Source organism: Equus caballus, chromosome 17 (genome assembly GCF_041296265.1).
Source record: "Equus caballus isolate H_3958 breed thoroughbred chromosome 17, TB-T2T, whole genome shotgun sequence".
NCBI lineage: Eukaryota > Metazoa > Chordata > Mammalia > Perissodactyla > Equidae > Equus > Equus caballus.
This window is the reverse complement of record NC_091700.1, coordinates 45,108,900-45,131,731: the sequence shown is the minus strand read 5'-3', so window position 1 is coordinate 45,131,731 and position 22,832 is coordinate 45,108,900. Positions and strand designations below refer to the sequence as shown.

At 33.7% G+C, this 22,832-nt stretch overlaps 1 protein-coding gene across 13 annotated transcripts in view; it reads right to left on the bottom strand.

Moving 5' to 3' along the window:
- Window positions 1-22,832, bottom strand: part of ZC3H13 (zinc finger CCCH-type containing 13) — a 98,716-nt gene that overhangs the window by 44,315 nt on the left and 31,569 nt on the right. For 8 of the 13 annotated variants that reach the window (XM_014732093.3, XM_014732095.3, XM_014732096.3 and 5 more), the window contains exons 5-8: window positions 21,572-21,680; window positions 13,327-13,466; window positions 12,544-12,704; window positions 6,893-7,090 (exon numbers count right to left, since the gene is read on the bottom strand). In XM_014732093.3, coding sequence (XP_014587579.1) covers window positions 6,893-7,090; window positions 12,544-12,704; window positions 13,327-13,466; window positions 21,572-21,680 — 608 coding nt within the window. Of the gene's footprint in view, window positions 1-6,892; window positions 7,091-12,543; window positions 12,705-13,326; window positions 16,244-21,571; window positions 21,681-22,832 lie in introns of all 13 variants that reach the window. The other 5 variants (XM_014732098.3, XM_070239751.1, XM_070239752.1 and 2 more) reach the window with 2 other exon arrangements.

Here is a 22,832-nt window from a genome sequence, read left to right as displayed (position 1 = left end):
CTTTGTTGCATCATCTGTCCCACACGTATGCACACTCTTCTAGTAACTCACTAGGGAGCCATCCTCTAAGAAATGTAAGCAATCCTCTATATCCAATTGGCCCAGTAAGTCTTTCTTACTTGGAAGGAAGAAAAATAATCCATTTTCAGAAAGATATTATTATACATACATGTGATATATATTACTTCCACCTGTAGTAACAAAGCCTCTGACAACATTTTTGTTCACTGCTGCACCACCAGCTTTTAAAACAGTTCCTACCACTAGGTATTCAATAACTGTTGGATGAACAAATGAATTAGCTTACTTTCACTTAAGCACAACAAATCCTAATAATCCCAATACTCTTAATAAGCCCAGTATGACATCTAAATTAATTTTAAAGGACAATTTTCTCCAAAAGGAATTTAGATACTAGCTTTTAAATTACATACCCGACCAATCTGAAAGCAGTGACAAAGATTCTTAATATACTGTTTGCTTTTAGAATTAATAAATCCTTTATTCATAGTAATGGAGAAAAATTAAAATAATAGATCCACCTTAAACCCTAAAAATTAAATTAACTCCTCCAAAATCAAAATGCCCTTTTTCAACCTTGTCAAATATGGCTTTAGAGCTCCAGTGCAAGTCTGGGACCCACGCAGTCCCTCAGTACTCCTAACCCTGTTGCTTCATTTCCTTACACAAAAGAAAGAAACCAAGTTCAGATTTTTCTATATAATCAGTAACAGGTACATCCTAGGCATACTTTGTTGCTCCTGGTGGAGACAGCCAGGGAGAAAAAACCAGAAAATGAAGAATCAACCTGTGTATTACTCAGTTCCTCATAATACAAAGAATGTGTTACCATTTCAATGGTGAACTATCTAGGGATATATGTTAAGAATCTCCTTTCAGAGATTTCTGGGTCAAAATAACAAAACAAGAACCATTAGAGAAGAATAAAGACTTCATCATGTAAATCACTAAGTACACTTAGAATTTATATCTGATTTACATGTCATTTTTCAGAAAAATACCTACTGGATTGAATAAAATTCAGAGTATATTTTAGGAAAATATGTTCAAGAATTGTAGATGCTCCAGTTAACCATTCTCTTATTGCTCCAATAAAACACAATGTTGCCAAATCCTAGTAACAGCTGACACAATCATTCTGCTTCTTCTAAGTCACGGGGTGGGGGAGGGGGGTTGATTCATCTAAATAAATTAGATAAGATGATCTCTTCTCAAGACAAAGAAAGGCCTAGGCTTAGTGCCAAAATCTTTTTTTGGGAAAAGACTAGGTTTTATTGAACTTATAATTATAAAGCAACATTAACTGCTTACTAGGATAATTTATCCTGAATGATAGTACAAATACCAGTTCACAGAGCTTTCCAGATAAAGTGCCAGATAATCCTGCTTTTACTCTAATAATCTTGTCACTTAATAACATGAACAGAAATGGCATCTCACAGGTGTAGCAGAGACTGCAATGACCTGTCCCAACACCCATTCTCTCCTCCTTTAGTAACCCCAATTTTATTTGGATCGGCTATATGCCCAGCTAAAGAATTAGATTTCCAAGACTCCCTAATAGCTAGATGTAGCCATGTGACTAAATTCTGACCGATAAGATGTAAGGGGAAATAGTGTGTGAGACTTCCAGGAAGATTAGGTTTTCTTCCCTTAATTTTTTCTGGTCTCTGGAATATGGATGTAAAGGCTAAAGCATCAGGAGTTATATTCAACCATGAGATAACCCTGAAAAAAACAGCATGCACAAGGAAGAAAGACAGTACCTGGATCCTCAATGACTTCATGTAACACTGTGATCTGTGTTGGACTGCCTCCCTCTAAGCTTCTTTAAATGAGAGAATGAATCTCAATTTATGGTTCCCAAACTTTGCTGAACACTAGAATTAGCCACTGAACTTTTAAAAATCTAGACACCAATGTTGCTCCCTATGTTAAATAAATCAGAATATCTGGGGATTGAAATCAGGCATCCAAGTTTGGGTACTCTTGCCTTATGTACTTAAAAGCCCTAAACTGAGTCCTTATTACTAACAGCTGATTCTAAATCTAGGTGATACTGCATAAGTGCAGTCAGAAAAAAAGTAGAAAAGTTAGAAAAAGCTAAGTCTCTTTACGGATACGTTTTATTAACTATATAGTTTAAGTGGAAACCTGTAAATGGAAAGGCATTTTTAAATATAATTATGCTATAATTTATTACTAAAGTAGGAAAATAAAGACACACTTTCTGAGCACTTTGCTTATTTTTTTAAGTATTATCTCATTTAATATTCTCACCTCAACACTATCAGGCAAAATCATGTATATTCTACAGTTGAAAAAATAGAGGCTCAGAAAACAAACTTATTCAGGGTCTTGAATCAAGTAACTGGTAGAGCCAAGATACAAGTTCCTCTTTGTATCAATGTTTATGCATTTTCCATTACACTGTAACTCAAGAAGAAAAGAGACTGAGAGCTCTCTAAAGAGTTGCATTTTGTCTTGAGGAAATGCTAATTTCATGAAAGAATAAACTTGAAAACTAATTTAAAAAAATAAAAAACAAGGGGAAAGCATCCGTATCAAATCTGTAGCCATTTCACAAATCGTGTGAACCCGAAAAATATTACCTCCAAGTAGATTTTTATAAAAAGGATACTTGTTCTTAAGTAGCATTAAATAAATGAATTTTAAAAATCAAGAGTTCATAACCTGTCCATTTTGAAAACAGACTTTTAAGAAGTACTATCTTTAGAGTAGAGAAAAACTGGTTTATGAGAAGTAATTTATTAAATATACAGAATCTACATTACTCAATTCAGTGACATACACTCTAAATTTTGAAACAATTATTAAATTTCAAAATGAACAGATTTTCAGAAGAGTCTCAGATCTTTCAGTGGCTGGCTCTTTTTTATAAGTCTATTTATATCAAAAAGCTAATGGTTGTTAACAGACAAAAGATCAATAAGGAAATTCAGGATTGAACATCACTGTAGATCAACTGGGCTGAACAGACATATAATGAACACTCCACCCAACCATAGCAGAATAAACATTCTTCTCAAATGCACTTGGAACATTATCCAGGACAGATCACATTTTAGGCCACAAAACAAGTCTTAACAAATTCAAAAAGACTAAAATCATACAAAGTATGTTTTATAATCATAATGGAAATGAACAGCAGAAGAAAATCTGGAAAACCCACAAATACGGGTGGAAATTAAACAACACACTCCAACAATCATTAAGTCAAAGATGTCACAAGGGAAATTAGAAAATACTTTGAGACAAATGAAAATGAAAACACAACGTATCAAAACTTATGAAATGCAGCAAAAGCAGTGGTAAGAGGAAAGTTTACAGCAATAAATGCATACGTTAAAAATAAAAAAGATCTCAAATCAACAACCTAACTTTACAACTCAAGAAACCACAAAAGGAAGAAACTAAATCCAAAGCAAGCAGAAGGAAGGAAATACTAAAGATTAGAGCAGAGATGAATGAAATAGAGAAAAGAAAAACAACCAAAATAATCAACAAAACTATGTTGGATTTTTGAAAAGATCAAAAAAATTGACAAATACTTAGCTAGATTAACCAAGGGAAAAAAGAGAGAAGACTCAAATAAATAAAACCAGGAAAAAGAGGTCAGTACAATTGATGCCACAGAAATAAAAATGACTACAAGAGAATACTTTGAACAACTGTACACTAACAAATTGGATAACTTAGAAATAATGGATAAATTCCTAGAAACACACAACCTACCTAGACTGAATCATTCAGAAAGAGAAAATATCAACAGACCAATAATAAGTAAGGAGATTGAACTGGTAATTAAAACCTTTCCAAGAAAGAAAACCCCAGGACCTGATGGCTTCACTGGAGAATTCTACCAAAGAATTAACAGATTAACACCAATCCTTGGGGACTCTTCCAAAACCTGGAGGAGAGGGAATACTTCCAAGCTCATTCTTTGAGGCCAGTATTACTCTGATACCAAAGCCAGACAAAAACACTACAAGGGAAAAAAAACTACACACCAATATTCCTGATGAATACTGATGCAAAAATCCTCAACAAAGTACTAGCAAACCAAATTCAACAACACATTAAAAGATTTATACACCATGACCATGTAGGATTTAATCCTGGAATGCAAGAATGGTTCAACATTGGAAAATGGATTACACCATATTACCAGAAGGATGGGGAAAAAAAATCACCTGATCATCTCCATAGATGAAGAGAAAACAATGACAAAATTCAACACTTTTTCATGATAAACACAACACTCAACAAATTAGGAATAGAAAGAAACTATCTCAATATAACAAAGGCCATTTATGAAAAGCCCACAGCAAACACCACAGTCAATGGTAAAGACTGAAAATCTCCCCTTGAGGATCAGGAACAAGGCAAAGACGCCTGCTTTCACCACTTCTATCCAACACAGTATTGAAAGTTATAGCAAGGGGAATTAGTCAAGAAAAAGAAATAAAAGGCATCCAAATTGAAAAGGAAGAAGAAAATTATCTCTATTTGCAGATGGCATGATCTTATATGTAAGAAAGCCTACAGATTCCACCAGAAAAAAAAAAACTGTTAGAACTAATAACTTCAGCAAAGTTGCAAGACATAAAATCGACACACAAGAATCAGTTGTGTTTCTATACGCTAACCATGAACAATCTGAAAAGGACATTAAAAATAATTCTATTTACAAATGCACAAAAAAGAATAAAGTACTTAGAAATAAATCTAACCAAGAAGGTCAAATACAGGACTTGTATACTGAAAACTACAAAACGTTGCTGAAAGAAATTAAAGACACAAATAAATGGAAGGACATTCCATGCTCATAAATCAGAAGACTTAACATTGTTAAGTATTCCATACTACCCAGTGATCTACAGATTCAATGCAATTCCTATCAAAATCCCAATGGCATTTTTTGCAGAAATATAAAAATCACCCTAAAATTTACATGGAATTTCAAGGCATCCTGAATAACGAAAATAACTTTGAAAAGGACGAACAAAGAAGACTCATATTTCCCGATTTCAAAATGTATTACAAAGCAAGACTAATCAAAACAGTCTGCTACTAGCATAAAGACAAACAGACCGATGGAGTAAAATAGAGAGCCTGGAAATAAATCCTTGCATATATGGTCAAATGATCTTCAAGAAGAGTGCCCAGACTACTCAATAGGGAATGGGGAAGGGGAATTCCTTCAAACGTGGTCCTGGGAAAACTGGTTATCTACATGCAAAAAACGAAGTTGGACCCTTACACAATAACACAAAAATTAACTCAAAATGGATTAAAGACCTGAATGTAAGATCTAAAATTATACAACTTCTACAGGAAAACATGGAGGAAAATCTTCATGACATGGAGTTGGCAATGATTTCTTGGATATGACACCAAAAGGACAGGCAACAAAAACAAAAACAGACAAATGGAACTATATCAAACTTAAAAACTTTTGTGCATCAAAGGACACTATTAACAGAGTGAAAAGGGAGAAAATATTTGCAAATCATATATCTGATACAGGGTTAATACCCAGAATATATAATGGATTCCTACAACTCAACAAAAACCCACTCAATTAAAAAATAGGTTAAAGACTTAAATAGATATTACTAAAAGATGATATACAAATGGTCAATAAGCATATGAAAAGCGGCTCAATGTCACTATCAGCAGTGAAATGCAAATCAAGACGACAGTGAGACATCACCTCACATCTATTAGGATGGCTAATATCCAAAAAACAGAAAATAACAAATATTGCTGAGGATGTGGAGAAACTGAAACCCTTGTACACTATTGGTAGGATTTTTAAATGGTGCAACTGGTATGGAAAACAGTATGAAAGTTCCTCAAAAAAATAATTTAAAATAGAAACTACTGTATGATCCAGCAATCCCACTTGTTATATATCCAATAGAACTGAAAGGGTCTTGAGGAGATATTTGCACTCCCAAGTTCACAGCAGCAGTATTCACAATAGCTAAGAGGTGGAAACAATCCCTATGTCTATTGACAGATGAATGGATAAACAAAATGCAGTATATAGAGATAATGGAATATTATTCACCTTTCAAAAGGAAGGTAATCCAGTCACACACTACAACATGAATGAACCTTGAAGACATTATTATGCTAAGTGAAACAAGCCAGTCACAAAAAGACAACACAATTCCACTTACATAAGGTATCTAAAGTTGTCAAATTCATAGAAACATAAAGTAGAATGGTGGTTACCAGGGGCTGGGGAGCTGGAGGTGAGAGGGGAGAGAAAGGGAGTTATTTAATGGGTATAGGCTCAGATTTGCAAGATGAAAAAGTTCTGTTTCATGACAATGTGAATGTTACTTTACTAAACTGTACACGTAAAAATGGTTAAGATGGAAATTTTACGGTGTGGTATTTTGTTTTGGTTTGGTGAGGAAGATTTGCTCTGAGCTAACAACTGTTGCCAACCTTCCTTTTTTTTTTTGCTTGAGGAAGATGAGCCCTGAACTAACATCTGTGCCAATCTTCCTCTATTTTGTATGTGGGTCGCCACCATAGCATGGCCTGACGAGTGGTCTAGGTCTGCACCCGGGATCTGAACCTGTGAACCTGGGCTGCCGAGGCAGAGTGTGCTAGACTTAACCAGTATGCCATGGGGACAACCCCAGAAATTTTGTTTTTTAATCATAATAAAAAATTTTAAGTGAAGTTATCCACAATTCAATACGAAAATTATTAAATATACATACACAGACCTGAAAACACTAAAAAATCCATTACAGTAATGCCTAAAATCTTCTGAAAAGTTGTTTTAGATTCTACAAAAGTAAGACTTGAAACATACAATCTTACTTACCGTGGCTTTTCTCTTTTTTCTCTTTGTCTTTCAAAATCTCGTCCCCTGTCCTTTCCATCTCTTGGTTTTTCTTCTAGCCTATCCTTTATTTTATACTTTTCTTTATATTTTTTCCCCAGAGCAATATCTTCCTGCATAGGAGGGGGTGGACTAGGAGTGCGGGGTCCTTTCTTCTTACTTTGACTGCTTTTGGAATTCCTGAAGGTAACATAAAGCTATCATTAGAGGTCCAAATATTTTTGGAAGGTCAAATGAATGTTTTTTCATTTTAACAAAGCATTTTTTTTAAAATGATAGCACCCTTTTCAATAACTTGCCTTTTACTACTTTGTATATTTGTAATCAATATCCTGAAAAAAATAATACACAGAAACAAGCAAAGAATTAATTTACTTGCTACTTATTTCATTAACACTGCTTATTATATAATTTTAAAGGGTAGGTTTCTGAGAAAAAATGCAGGTGGACTAAGAAGAGATTCTTTCAGGACAGGAAATATAAAATAAAACAACTGCATGAACTGAATTTTTTTTAAAACTTATATAGAAAAGTAGATGAAGAAAGTAAAAATCACATATAATTCCACTACCCAAGGATAACCATTGTTAACACCTTGGATACATGTCCACACTCTTCCCATGTCTCTTTCCCACCCCCCTCAATCCTATTACAATGTTTTATCAAATTTTTTGTACTAAATAAAGCACGAGTATCTTTCTATAACAAAAAGTAGATTTAAATAATTATTTTTATAGACTATAGAATTTAATAGATATGCCCTATAAATTCTTTGAACAATTTCATATTAAGTCTTTTTTTTCTTGGTGAGGAAGATTAGCCCTGACCTAACATCTGTGCCAGTCTTCCTCTATTTTGTATATGGGTCACCACCACAGCACAACTTGACAGTGCTGTAGGTCTGCGCCTGGGATCTGAAACCGCGAAACCAGGCTGCTGAAGCACAGTGCACTGGACTTAACCACTATGACAAAGGGCCAGACCCTCATATTAAGCTATTTAGGTGTCTTCCATGTTTTCATCATTATAAAGAACACACAATTACATTACCTATAAATGAAATCCTAAGCATTGTTAGTAAACATCCATTTAAATCTTTGAGTCTTAAGAAATCTTTCTCAACTCTTAGATTACAAAGATGGTTACCTAAAATTGTGGAATTTTGCCTTTCACATTTAATCTACCTGGAATTGATTTCTAGATATAGATGATCCTGTTTCACTTGGCACTTTAAATAATTTTATCTAAGTGGTATAACTCTGAGCCCTCATAGATCCAAAATTGTCTGTCTTTACCTGATACCTGAACAGTTTGACTGAATACAGCATTTTGTTGTCAAGTATCCTTTTCCCTCAGAGCTCTATAAACATCATATAATTATACATATATACAATATTATATAATAAATATAAAAATATGTATATATATGATATTACAATATCTTGTAGCAGTTAGTGTTGTAGATGAAAAGCCCAAAGAGAGTCAATTTCTTTCCTATGCAGGTGACCTGGTTTTCCTTCTGGGATGCTTATAAAACATTATTCCCTGGAAACTAAAAATTGCACTGAGATAAACCTAGATCTTCTTTTGTTATGCTTTTCTAGCACTCAGTGAGTCATTTCAATCTGAAACCTCAAGTTTTTTACTCAATTTCTTCTATTTTTATTTCATCAATTCTCCACAACCCATGTCTCTCTGGTTTGCTAAATCCCAGAACTTACTTCCTGTGACCTTCAGTTCTCTAATCCCAAGACTCCTTAGCTATAAAAAGGTAATGGATAGTATCTTCCTCAAAACTGCTGGTAAGATTAAAAAAGGATAACAGTACAAAAGCAACTGACTCAATCATGGTAAGCATTCAGAAAATTTAGCTCTTAGCCCTTAATCTATGTCTTACTATTTCTTAAACCTTGCTAGGTTTAACCACCTAGCAAGTCAGAAATTAGTAAAATATGACCAGATCTATTTTTCATCTTTGTTTTCTGCCAAGAACCATTATTAGCACATATCTCACTGCATATTTATGAAATGACTCAAACTTTTTATGTATCTAACAGATAAGAGATAAATGTCTGCACTTCTAAATATTTTCCCACTTAAAAGACAAAAACTAATCAACAGCTGGTATCTGTATGAAAAATTATTTTAAAAACCATTTTCAAGATAAAATGATAGAGTAATTCTTCACACAAACTGTATTTTCACATTAGTGCCTGTGACAGAGACTAGCTAGGTGTTTACCAAACTTCTGTCCTGGGCACATTGTTGAACTATACTGTCTAGACTTTTTTTGTTTTTTTTTTTTGAGGAAGATTAGCCCTGAGCTAACACCTGCTGCCAATCCTCCTCTTTTTGCTGAGGAAGACTGGCCCTGAGCTCACATCCGTGCTCATCTTCCTCTACTTTATATGTGGGATGCCTGCCACGGCATGGCTTGCCAAGCAGTGCCATGTCTGCACCGGGGATCCGAACCTAGGAACTCTGGGCTGCCGAAGTGGAACGTGCGCACTTAACCGCTGCACCACTGGGCTGGCCCCTGTTTAGACTTTTTTGAAGTTAGCTGTGGCCAAGTGACCAAGTTCTGGTCAAAAGAATGTGAGTGGAAATGATATACTTCCAGGCCAAACTAATAAAAGACTCTTATACTCCAGGCAATTGTAAGCTGTATACCTAAATAAGTTTAATACTTTAATTAATTTTTTTCTTTGCACATTCTATAGTTTGGTGTCCTCAAAAACCCAAGAAAGTGGAGCCATAGTCAGGAGCCTGGGGAACTCAATCTCCATGTACCGGAGAGCCACCTGTTAATCAGAAACACCATTTTGACTTTACTTGAGTGAGAAATAAACTTCTGTTGTGTTAAACTCACATTTTTGGATTAAGCTATGATAACAATGAAGATTATCTCAATACACTCACTAAAGTGCAGAATTTCTCCACATTACCTTCAAAAATATATGCAGTTGGAAAAAACAATGATGTTACAGATGTAAGGTTTTCAAGTGCCTTCCAACTGAAGGGGGCAAAAATGGTTTTGTACTTTCTGAAGTCAACAAAATCTTTCGACATTTTTAAGTTAGTTGATTATTCTTTGGCACAGAGCCCACTTCCTATTGGTGGCATAGAGCTCAATTATCTACTTCTATCATTTTTAGATCCTCTCTCTCCCCAAAACTATTTCTTTTGAATGGCTTTTAAAAACTTCATACATCTTTATACAAAGAGCTATAAAGAAAAATTTACCTAATAAAAACTAAAAAACAATGTAGACAGACAGAATAGATAATACACTTGCTGATTCTAAGCCACACTGTATCTCACATATCAGCATAAAGCTTACTATCACAATATATCTCACAATGAAAGAAAACTGCCAACTTTCAGGGAGAAGCATGAGTTTTAATTTACCTGTAATTATCTCTGCCTACTTAATATGATAACCATGTAAGACCAAGGAGTTTGTTTACCTGATTGTCACCTCAGCTGACTTACTAGCACTGGTTGCAACACTCCACTGAATTTTAACTGAAATTCTAATCCTTAGTTGTTGCTTAACATGTCTTCAAAGAGTTTATAGTATATGATCCAGCAATGAAACTAAAAATTGATGATCTGACAGACTCTAGGAAATCTAAACTGCATGCCAAAGAAATGCTATGTTCAATTCAATGTTTTCTTTGTACCTTGGACTGTTTTCCACGCCCTTCTGCTTCTATTATTAAATTAATGGTGCATCTCAAAGTCAACAACATCTTAGAATACAGAAAACATAGTAGTTAAATCAATGTAATTATTCATGCTAAATATTCATCAAAGGATAAGTGAGTTACTAATAAAGCAGTAAGAGAAAACGAGATGAAAAAGAATAGGATGAAACTAACCCTTCATCCAAATAGTTAGCAAAACTTTCTATGAAGAGATTAAATTTCAAAGATTTTATAAATAGAAAGGAGAAGAAAATGAAAAAAGAGTATTTCTGGTATGCTGTTTTTTCTGGGAAATGAATGGAGCTGACCAAAAGTTATATAACTGGCTAGCAAAGAGGATAAAGAGTAAGTGGGGTGAATCAAATCACTCCATAGTCCAACTTCTTCCACATCCCTGTGTAATATTTACTCAATCCCAGAAGCAAAGGAGAAGATCAAGTCACCTTCAGAGAGTGCCTTACTACAATGCAAAGCTCTATGCAAAGTAAGTGCTATGGGGAGACAGAACAATGAGCCATCAAGATCCCAATCTTCAAGAAGCTTAAATTTAATAGAGGTTGTAAAACATGTATGCCACAGATAAAATATAATGCAAACAGCAATTATTATTAACAGGGAGGCATAAATAAAATCTGAAAGATATACAAAGGGAATAGAAATTATGTTCAGTAAGGAAAAATGGGAAAACTTATTGGAAAAGAAAGAATTTGAGCCAGATGTTGAAAGACTGAAGGTGGAACAGTATAAGAGGAATACTGGACAAAAATACAGACAAGATTGCAAAGATCAAAGTATGAGTATCATTCTAAAAAATCTGAATTTCATCAACAGAATGGAAAACCACTGAGTTTTTCAATGGCATAATAAATTAATTGGAATTGTTTGTTCAAGATTTCTCTCACAAAATACGTAAAATGAATGGGTTGAGGTAGCTGAATGAAAGTGTTTATATGTATGGGGGAGTGGACACTAGATAAAGTAAATACAGTTAGTAGGATGATATAATAGTCTAGTCAAAAAGTCTGAAATATGGTTAAAGCCTCTAGAAACTAGAAAGAAGACGACAAATATGAATTTCATTATGGGTTCAGATAGACAGGGTCTGCCGACTAGTCAAATGTTGGGAAGAGGCTTTTAGTTTAACTTTTTTCTTAAATATAATTAGCCTATGCACTTTAACTAAAATAAAATTTAAATAGTACAGAGTGACATTAAATGAAAAAGTGTCTCCTGCCTTATTCTCAGTTCCTCAATGTATTCATATTTAATCACTTCTATTTTTATTTTGCCAACTGGCTACTACAATAATTCTAAATATATTCACACTGCTACACATATACTATAAAGAACAATCTCTTGATCATGTATACAAGGAGACAAGAAGAATTTCCATTGCGTATAATTTGCAATAGCTAAAAACTGAAAACAAATGTCCAACAGAAAAGTAGACAAATAAATAGTACAAATACTAAAATGAAAACTAAGACTACATATATCAATATAGGTAAGCTTTAAAACATATTAAGTGAAAAACTAAGTTGCAGAAGTTATAATGTATCTGCATTAAGATTGAATAGATGAAAATACTATATATTGCAAAATAACACATATTATGAAAGTATAAACACACATGCACAAGTATCATAAACGCCAAATTCAAGTGGGAAGGACAGGAAATGCATCTGTTATGTTTTATTTCTTAAAAAATAAAAAGCTCTGAAGCATAAGTAGATGTGACAGACATTTTTTTACTGTTCTCTGTAATTTTCTTTTAAATTGAAACATTTCACTTTTTTTTAGAAGAAAAAAGTTTACATTAAATACTAAGTGTATTAAAAGTACCCTTCTGTAATCTACTAAGTAATTCTTTTGAACATCACTTCAGAAAAAGCTCTTTCATTCTAGTACCATTATTGCCCTACTGACCTCTGCTGGTCCAACAAGGGAGAGGATACTGCAGCTGTCTTCCTGTCTTTCTTGCTAGCTGAGGATGACGACTTAGGGCTTGATTTTCGCTTTGGAGATTTGCTGGACTTTCTCAGAGAAGGTGATGGAGATAATTTTGATCTAACCACTTCTGGTGAAACCTTTCAAAAGAATTCAGTAAGTCAATTCAAAAACTCCTCCAATCATGGCTGTTAAAATCAGACAACAAAGCATGTGTTTTCAAATCATACCAAACTTGAGATGAAACATTGTGTTATGATAGCCACCACATATTGATGTTAGTCTGACTCCTGAACCCACACTTTTAACCAATACGCTAATTAACTGCCCTAACATAACGCTAATATCAATAAAGCAAACTAAAATTATGAAATTTGAAAATGTCCTCAGAAAAATCACAAATTACATTGAAATAAATTCTCTCTCTCTCCCCCTCTCCTCTTTAGAAAAGAAGCAAGTATTCTAGAAATAGCATAGGCCTAAAAACAGACATACGTAGATTCAAATCCCATTTTACATTAGCTGGTGACTCTAGGCAACAGAACTTGTTTTGTTCACTTGTTCAATAGCAAAATTATTTCATATTTATCTAATAGAGTAATGTGAAGATTAAATGATTACGATACGAAGTGACTGATATACAGTAAGTTGGCCAATGTATCAATATTCTAATACAATTTAAGATGTAACAAGCAGATGAGTCCTCTGATCAATATCCATGTTGATGTTAATTACTAACATATATTTCAACGAATAGCATACCTCCTTTTTAATAATAATTTCTTCTCTCTTCTCCATGTTTTCTTGTTCCAGCTTCATTAATTCCCTCTGTATTTTCTGACGCTTCATTTCCAATGACAACTCATGAACATAATCATAATTAATATCTCCATTGTCAGAATCTTTAAAATAAAATTTCCATTACTTATCAGAAACTATCATGATTATCTATAACAAAAATTAGAGCATTTTTATACCAATTAAAATGGTAGATTCTTTCATTAGAATTAGATACTTCTGAAAGACTAAAGACACATATGCTGTTTCTACAAAGGACTAAATCAATACGGCTGATTTCTTTATGAAAAGCCATACATTTTTAAGGTTCCTGGGTTTTCTGGGAATTGTCTAGGGTTTAGGCTTTTGGGTAGGAGATGGGATTTTTAAAAGATACAATTAAAACACTCAGCTATAAATTCTAGGCATTAAAGACACCAAAGCCTTCAATATTTCATTCTGCATATGATGTGATTCATTATCTCCTTGATTTTCTTAAAGATTCATTAGTATCAAATAAAGGTCACATTAGGAATACAACATTGTTTCCATGGTTTTGTTTTTTCATTAGTGACGCAAGTAATTTGTATCTAAAAATAAAGTAATTTTAATACCAATGTGTACATGAGTAATTTGTACCAGTTCCTTAGATCAGAACTGTCCATCTCCTCAGTGGATCTGATATCATGTCTCTATTTCCAATGAAAAGAATATGAAGATTGGTTAAGGGGGAAAAACAACGGGAAAAGTTGTGTGCTAAGGTACTTCATTACAATCTATGCAAGCTTTCTGTGGCTACTGGCACTGCCACTGAACCTCTCACTCTCATTTGCTATAAATGCCAAGAAGCCTGGAGGAGGGAATTTCACTGACTTCTATCCTAGCACGTGACCATGTTGGGCTTTACTCATCACAAACTGAGATGCCTTCTCAAACTACACTTTTAGCACTTAAGATCACCACTTCTGAACCTTGGGTAAAGAAAGAAAATGAAGAACTAAAAAACAATAATGATAAGTAGTCCTATTTGATTGCTTAAAGCACAAGAAAACGGACATCATTGTCATGTATAGGTAAAATACATTAGAATGCCAACTATCCATTCATGCTTGGGCACTGAGAAGGTAGCTATCTATCTGCTACCTGTGTGACTAAACTTGATTACTTGCCTTATATTGGAGTATGATGACAATTTCTCAGTACACATATAAAATAGACTAAATGACACTTGTCAGTCAGAAAGCAATTACTAACTATTTAAAGGCATATAGCTTTTATTAGATAAAATAATTAGAGATACTGAATTTAATTAAACAAATAATGGCTATCTCTAGTTACACTTTTACATTCCATTGAGGCACTTTACATCAGTGAATAATAGGGCTCAATGATCCAGTTTGACTGTGTCCTTAAACCATTAACAGATAAAATTCTAGAACCAAATACCAAGGATAAAACAAAGAAAGAGTATTAATTGAGAAGAATGATTTACAGTGTTTTTGAAGGTATTATCAATAATGCTCTGCCCACTGAAAAACTGCTATCTGGAAACATCACCAACACAGAACACACGTAAGAACTGAGAAGCTGGCTTTCAGTCCTTAATTCCCAACCACCCAACCAAGGTGGTGAGGCCCGAGCAGTTAAAATATATGTCAAAGTCAATGAACTACAGCTAATATATTTTGCTTAGAGGAAAACCTCTCACGTCTTTACTCAGAAACTACTTATGCTTATTTTACATAAATTATAATCACAAGTAAGACGTTTTCCTAGCCTATAAAGATGGGCTACTGCAGGTACACTGCAACTGATAGTCTCCTGACAAAAAAAGAAAAACTGGAAAGCACAAAACATAAGATGGAACTCAAAAATAAAAGTCTAAACCATTTAATAAATTTAGAAAATGTCTCCCGTATCTTACAGCTTGAGGTTATCATTACAATTGCCCTATAAAAACTGATTCATACAGATAATTCTAAGTCATCAGGAAAATATTAAACATAATTAGAATGGTACATCTAACAAGGCAGAGTTTTTAAGAATATGTAACAAAAATACATGCAATACATAAGAAAAGACTGACATTCTTTATACATAAAGAATTCTTACTAATTAAAAAAAGAATGGGCAAAGGACATGAGCAGGCAATTCACAAAAAGAAAGAAATGAACATGATATATAAATATGCCTTTTTCATGTATTAAAGGGCCATTTTTTTCCTAATTATAATATTAGGCATCAGCAAAGGTACAGGTGAAAGGCATGGTCATGCTCTGGTGGCTGCAATGTAAACTAGCACATCTATCCTGGAAAGGAATTTGGCAGTATAAGTAAAAGCCTAAAGAACATTCATACCCTTTAATACAACAATTTTACTTCTAGTAATCTATTATATGCAAATAATCACAGATATATAAAAAGTATATGCGTAAAGATTAAAGACTATATACGAGTACTTTATTTTGTCTTTAATGTATACATTCTCACTGTCAAAGTCTTAAGTACACAGAGTAAAATATGGAATTCCCCTTATGTTCCTCCCACTGCCATCCTTACTAGAGTGATAATGCCATTAAATAGTTTAGTATTGTATGCATAAAAATAAGCCTTAATATTTATACTCTTTAAAATAATGGGACTAAAACTACCACATTGCATATAGGAAAATCTTTCCATGTCATACATAGAGGTCAAAACTACCTTCATTTTAACATCTGCAAAGCAATTCATGGTATGTTCATATCATACCATAATTAATTTAACCAGTTTCTTTCTGATAATACTTACTTTGTTTTCAATATTTTGCTGTTATAAAAAAGACTTCAATGACTATTTTGACACCTACCTTAATTCACATGTGCAAGTATTCCTTTAGGACAGATTTCTCAAACTAGATTTGCTGGATCAAAGACAAGTATAATTTTATTTTTATTATTGCCAAACTGCACTCCAAAACAGCTTCACCAATCCAAACTCCACTTGATAACATTAGTATTTTTCATTTCTGCCAATCTGATGGGTGAAAAATGCTATCTCTTTATTTTCACTGGCATTCTCCTGTAGCAAGCCTGAGCATTTACTAGCCACTTCTATTTCCTCTATGAATTACCTACCCAATTTTTGGGTTTTTTGCCCATTTTTCAACTGGACTTTTTCTTATATATTTGTGGAAGCTCATTATAGCCAGGTGCCGCATAACAACATTTCAGACAACAACAAACTGCATATATGACAGTGTTCCTATAAGATGACTACTGCATAGCCTAGGTGTGTAGTAGGCTATATCATCCAGGTTTGCATAAGTACATTCTATGACGTTTCCAGTGATCAAACCGCCTAACAATGCATTTCTCAGAATATATCCCCATTGTTAAGTGACATATGACTGTATATGTTTATAGTGTTTTTACTATATGCTTACATGTTACACATGTCAACTATTTTCTTAAAGTGATTTTTAACTTCTGTGTTTAGTTTACAGGAAATTTAAATCTTTATGTAATCAAATCTTTTATGGCTTCTGGGTTTTATGCTTTATTATAGGAGGATGTATCAACCTTCAAGATTATCAAATATGTTCATACATTTTCTCTTCTACTGCAATGATATTTTGGTTTTTATGTTACTGCACTGATTCTTATGCTAAACAAATAAGAGAAGTTTAAGGAACCAAACAGGAAACACAGACTTGGGGGTCAGGGACTGAAATATAGGAAGCAACTAGATAATGAAAAGTTTTGTAGGTACAGTAAGAATTTGTACTTGATCCTGAGGGCAATGGGAAATCAGAGAATTTTAAACAGGGGAATGAAATAAACCAATTTATTCTTTTAAAAGCTCACTCTGCAACTCACAGAGTGAGAGAAGATATTTACAATACATATGTCTGATAAAGATCTTATATCCAGAATATATAAAGAATTCTCAACAATTAAAAAACAGGTAACACAATAGGAGAATAGGCAAAGTCTGGAATAGACAGTTTTCAAAACAGGTTATACAATGGTCAATAAACGTGAAAAAGTTCTCAACTTCATTAGTCAATAGCGCAATGCATACTAAAACAGTAAGATACCACTACACACCTCCAGGGTGGCTAAGATGAAAAAGGCAAAAAATATCATATGGGTAATGACAACCATTTTTGACTTGACAGTATCTAATAAGATGAACATATGCAAACTCCAGGGCCCAGTAATCCTACTGCCAGACATAAACTCAACAGAAATGGATACACGTTTACCAAAAGATATGATTAAGAACAGTAATAGCATCTTATTCATAATAGCCCCAAACTGGAAATTACTCAATTGTTTATCAACAGCAGAATGGATAAATTATGGTATATTCATACAATGAAATACTATATAGCAACAAGAATTAACTAACTACAACTATGTGCAATAAATAATACGGTTTAATCTCACAAATATATTGCAAGCAAAAGAAGCTAAAAACAAAAAGAGTACATGCTACAGATTCCACTTATACAGAGGTCAAAAACAGAAAAAACTAATCAGTGTAGCAGAACTCAGGACAGTAGTTACCTTTTGGAGGTAGGAGTTGGGAGGTGGTGACTGGAAAGGGAACACAAGGGGGCTTATAGGATACCAGTAATTTTCTATTTATTGCTTTGGGTGCTGGCTATACAAGCCTGTTCTGTTGGTGAAAATTCAATGAGTTGCACACATGAATTGCGCACTCTTCTGAATGTAGATTATACTTTGGTAAAAAAAAATCTTTTTAAACATTATTCTGGCTTCAAAGTGGAGAATGAATGAGGAGACAAGACTAACCTCAAGGCAGCAGGTTAGGAGGTTATTTTGGTAAATATATTTATAGGCGATAAACAAATATTTTAAGAACTAGAATATGAGTAGTAATTTAGAGAAATAGGTGGTTCTGAAAGACATTCAGTAGGTAGAAATGTCAGAACTCTATATATGTCTAGGCTGAGGAAAAGGAGTATCACCAATGACTCTCAGGCTTTTGGAAATCTAGTAGGAAAGTGGTGCTCTTAAGATACAGAACTCAGATAGAGATATCCAGTTGGCAGATGCCTCAACTGAGAGCTCCAGATATTTGAATCATTAACACATAGATGTTACTGATGCCCTGAGAGCATGATTTCATCTGGAAGGAAAAATTAAAAGTGAGAAAAGAAGTTAGCCAAAGGGAAAACAACCACAAGTCCTAGAAGCTGCTTCTAGAGACAAGCAGTTCTCAAAGAGTGGTCTGATGACTCCTGGGGGTCCCTGAGAAGTTTCCAAAGTTCCAGAAGATCAAAAATAGTTCTATAATACTACATTATTTGCCTAGTTTACTCATTTTCTCATGAGTGTACAGTGGAGTTTCCCAGAAGTCACATGATACATGATATCACTAACAGATTGAACGTAGATGTAGATATGAAAATCTAGATGTCTTCTATTAACCTGGGTGTTAAAAAAGATCTGCAGAAACACGTAAAACATTGCCACCTCCCCATAATTTTTATTTTTGCTTCAAAGCATAGTTATTTTCCATAAAAGTATACACTGGGATATTTATTATTGCGATTGTCAAATGAATTAATAAATAAATATTTTAAAAATTTCTCAGATTCAATTTCTAACATGAAACAGATAACCCACAAAGACAAAAGCTCTTTGGGGTCCTTAAAAAGAGTGAAAAGTGTTCTGAGACCAAAAAGTTTGCGAAATACTAGTGAAGACCAATTTCTACTGAGCCCACTTAAAACTGCTACTCACTTTAGACTGAAAATGCAGAAGCTAAGTCTACTAAACCAGTTCAGTCTCACTACCTGGGGTTTGAGGTGACTAACTCCATGCTTCAATATCCTTCAAAGAGATACTTTTAAACCACAGAGATACACAACGATCAAAATCTCTGAGCTTCAATCAAGAGAAAACAAGAAACAGCGATGTGAATATTTTGTACGTAGAGCTACTATAAAAGAAATTTACTCACCTTTTAAAAGAAATTTGTACATAAAAGGCTCTTACAGTAAAATCACTTCAGTTTTTTTGATGATAGTCTAGAGCAAAGCCTTGGGAATCGCATTTAAGGGACAGATAGAATACAAGGAGCCTTTATAGAAGACTAAAGAGCTTGAACAGGAAGATAAAAGTCTGAAGAGTGATAGACGGAAGCCAACGGGAAGGTGTTTCAAGAAGACAGAGGCTCTCAGAAGTGTCATATGCTGCAGAAAGGTTATAGAGGACCAAGAGAAGTATGTCTCCATTTATTTAGCAAAGAGGAGGTTACTAGTGACCTTTAAGAGCAGTTTTAATGATGACATGGATCAGAAGACGGAATAAGTATGAGGTGAAAAAGTAGAGATGGCAAGCTACAGAACTCTCTCAAGAATTTAGTTGTGAAGTGGGGATAAACAGGGTGATGGCTAAAAGTAATACGGGAGAAGAGAAAATGTGTCAAGATGGATATTGAAGACACAAAAGAGAATGTATAATAAATGAACAAGATTGCAGAGGTGGGAGGAAATCAGACCCAGAATACAGGGGAATATAACCTTATACAGCAGGAAGTTGGCCTCTTACACAGAACGAGAGAGAAGTAAAAAAGTTTAGGCGTGAATAAAAGACTAGTTTGTAGGTATGGTGGCAGGAAGTTGAGGGAGTTTGTGGATAAAGAGTTGCACCACCTCTCTGTAGTAAACAACAAGCAGGAGAAATGAAGGCATTGGAGATTTTAAGGAGAGGGTTTGAAATAGCTCCTATTAAGACAAGGAGAGAACTGACTTAGGCTTTTCTGTATCTTTTAAAGTTTCAACAATTGCATGCATTATTGTAATGGGAATAGAGAAATTTTTATTTTTAAAGATAAGAAATATCCAATACATTTCAGAATGTATTTTTTCCAAAAATACTTAAAATGAAAAGAAAGAATATTGGGTGTGTTAGGAGTTAATCCCTTATATCAAGGAAAAGTTAGCTATCCAATCTTGAACAGTCAAGGTGTGCAATATTTTATTTCAATATATTAACTAATTAATTAACTACACTGGGACATTATAGCTGCCTTTACTGTTTGTAGGAGGTATTAGATTGGTTTATAAAATCCCAATGAACTAATCAAAGGGAAGTTTCCTATTTATTCTTAGAAGCAACATTTTAACAGACAACACTGTCCAAAGATAGAATGGATTTCCTTAAAAAGTACTGATGTTCAAATTTAGAGTACTTTTCAAGTGTAGTCTGTATCTTCAGAGATTCTTCTTAAATATAGTGGCAAATATTTTAGGCTTGCAGGCTGTTGGCTGTCTCAAGTATTTAATTCATCCTTGGTAGCTCAAAAGCAGTCACAGAAAATATGTAACCAAATGGGCATGGCTGTGTTCCAATAAAACTTTATTTGCAAAAACAGGTGGCTGGCCCAGAAGCTATAATTTCCAACCCCTGGTCTAAGTTTTCAGCTTAGTGCTGAGGAAGTTGCTTAAATTCTTAAACTCTTTAGTTTTGTCATCTAAAAGCTAATGAATTAATGAGGTCACAAAATGAGTTACATTAAAACGCCCAGCATATCCAATGCATTCAACAAATCTGAGTTCCCTTTCTCTATATTTGGTACTGTGAGGCTATAGGGCTACCTTCCAGAAGGTCACAGAAGTGGAGAAGAGAGAACATTCATGGTGTGAAAATAAACGCTTCCTTGTTAAGACAAGTACTCAAAGAAGATTTTGTTAATTTTTCATGAACAAATCCCAGGTCTCACTTCATAATCATAATCAATTATCGTGATCATAATCAATTATCATCTGATTAGGATTTCTTCTGAAAGATGAAAGTCAACAATTTCTTGGAAATAATTTTCCCAAGTCTTTAAGATTTAAAAATCTCACCTATAATATTTTATGTAAAACAACAAACATAAATTTAGATTTAAGTTTGTTAACCTTGGAATTGAAGAACTTAAAAGTTTTACAAATGTAACAAAATTCCTAAGGACTCGGATGCTGCACAATAAAGTTCTAGGGGGGGAAAAGGATGGATAAGTTGAAAAACACACTGCAAACAGTTTTCCCTGCCTTTGTTCTGCTACTATATGCCATTTTCTGCGTTATAGCTCAATAAGGTAGAAAAAAGTCAATAAGATGTTTCTGAAACAATAGGGAGATCAGTTGAAAAGTATTTTGAAGTCCACAAAAAGTCTACAAAGTCAACAAGAAATAAATAGACTATATAAACAAAGATTTTTTGAAACTCACCATCTCTATTAGTTTCCCATTCTACATTTTCTTCTTCACTTTCTGGAGTTCTCTCCTTAGTGATTTTTATGTCTTCCTTTTCCCTATGTCTCCCTCTTGAAGATTCTTTCTAAAAAGTACATACATACATACAGATTACTATATTTTTAAAAACCATATGAGGTAATTATTGTAATACAGAATATTTCTAACTTCATTCATCTTGTTTCATTAAAGAATCAGTTTTGCAAATAATCACTTATTGACAATGTAGAGGAAATGACAAGTTGTAGTGTAGCACCACAATGAAAAGAATATATTATATTCATTCTCCTAAAGAACAAGGAACTTGGTAAATGTAAAGAGTAACTAAGATTTTAAAATACACAATGCAAATCTAATACTTTAATAAGCATTTGAAAGTATACTACATACTAAGTTTCTATGCGTAAATCACAGGGGAAAGGACAGTTTAAAATGGACAAAATATAATAGAAGGATTCATGACTATTAAAAAATGACTAAAAAAGGGCTGCACCATTCACAGCAGACTCTCAAAAGTAAGTGCTAATCTACGACTTGCCATACACTAACGTAAGAGCATTTTCCTACATATCTAAGGATAAATCCAAACTCAATTTCATAAATGCTTTTAAAAGAGATTTTCCCTATTTTGATGAGACCAAAATGGTAGCTAACATAGTTAGGTAACTAGTCCTTATATTGCAGCTAAAAAACAGAAGGTTTTACATTTTATTCTACGTGGAACAGTAGCCTTTAGACAAAACAATAGTAATTCAGCTTATAAAATTTAATTAAGTATCCTATTACATAAGATAAAGACTCCAAATCACATTTTACTAAGTGGTAAGAAACTAAAGAAATCAGTGTCATATAACTGTTATTTACCCATCACAGCTTCACTTTTATTAACACTTTAAATCCTGACTATGAAAGACGCTAACACACAAGGACAGTAAGTGCTAGAAGTTCTTTCTGGGCATTACAAAACACAAAATTTGGCCGCTTACAAAAAGTATAAAATACCTTGGGGTGAATTTAACTAAGGAAGTGAAAGACCTATACAACGAAAACTAGAAGACTTTCCTGAAAGAAATTGATGACGACATAAAGAGAAAGAAAGAGATCCCATGCACGTGGATTAGAAGAATAAACACAGTTAAAATGTCCATACTACCTAAAGCAATCTACAGATTCAACACAATACCAATCAGAATCCCAATGACATTCTTTGCAGAAATAGAAGAAAGAATCCTAAAAT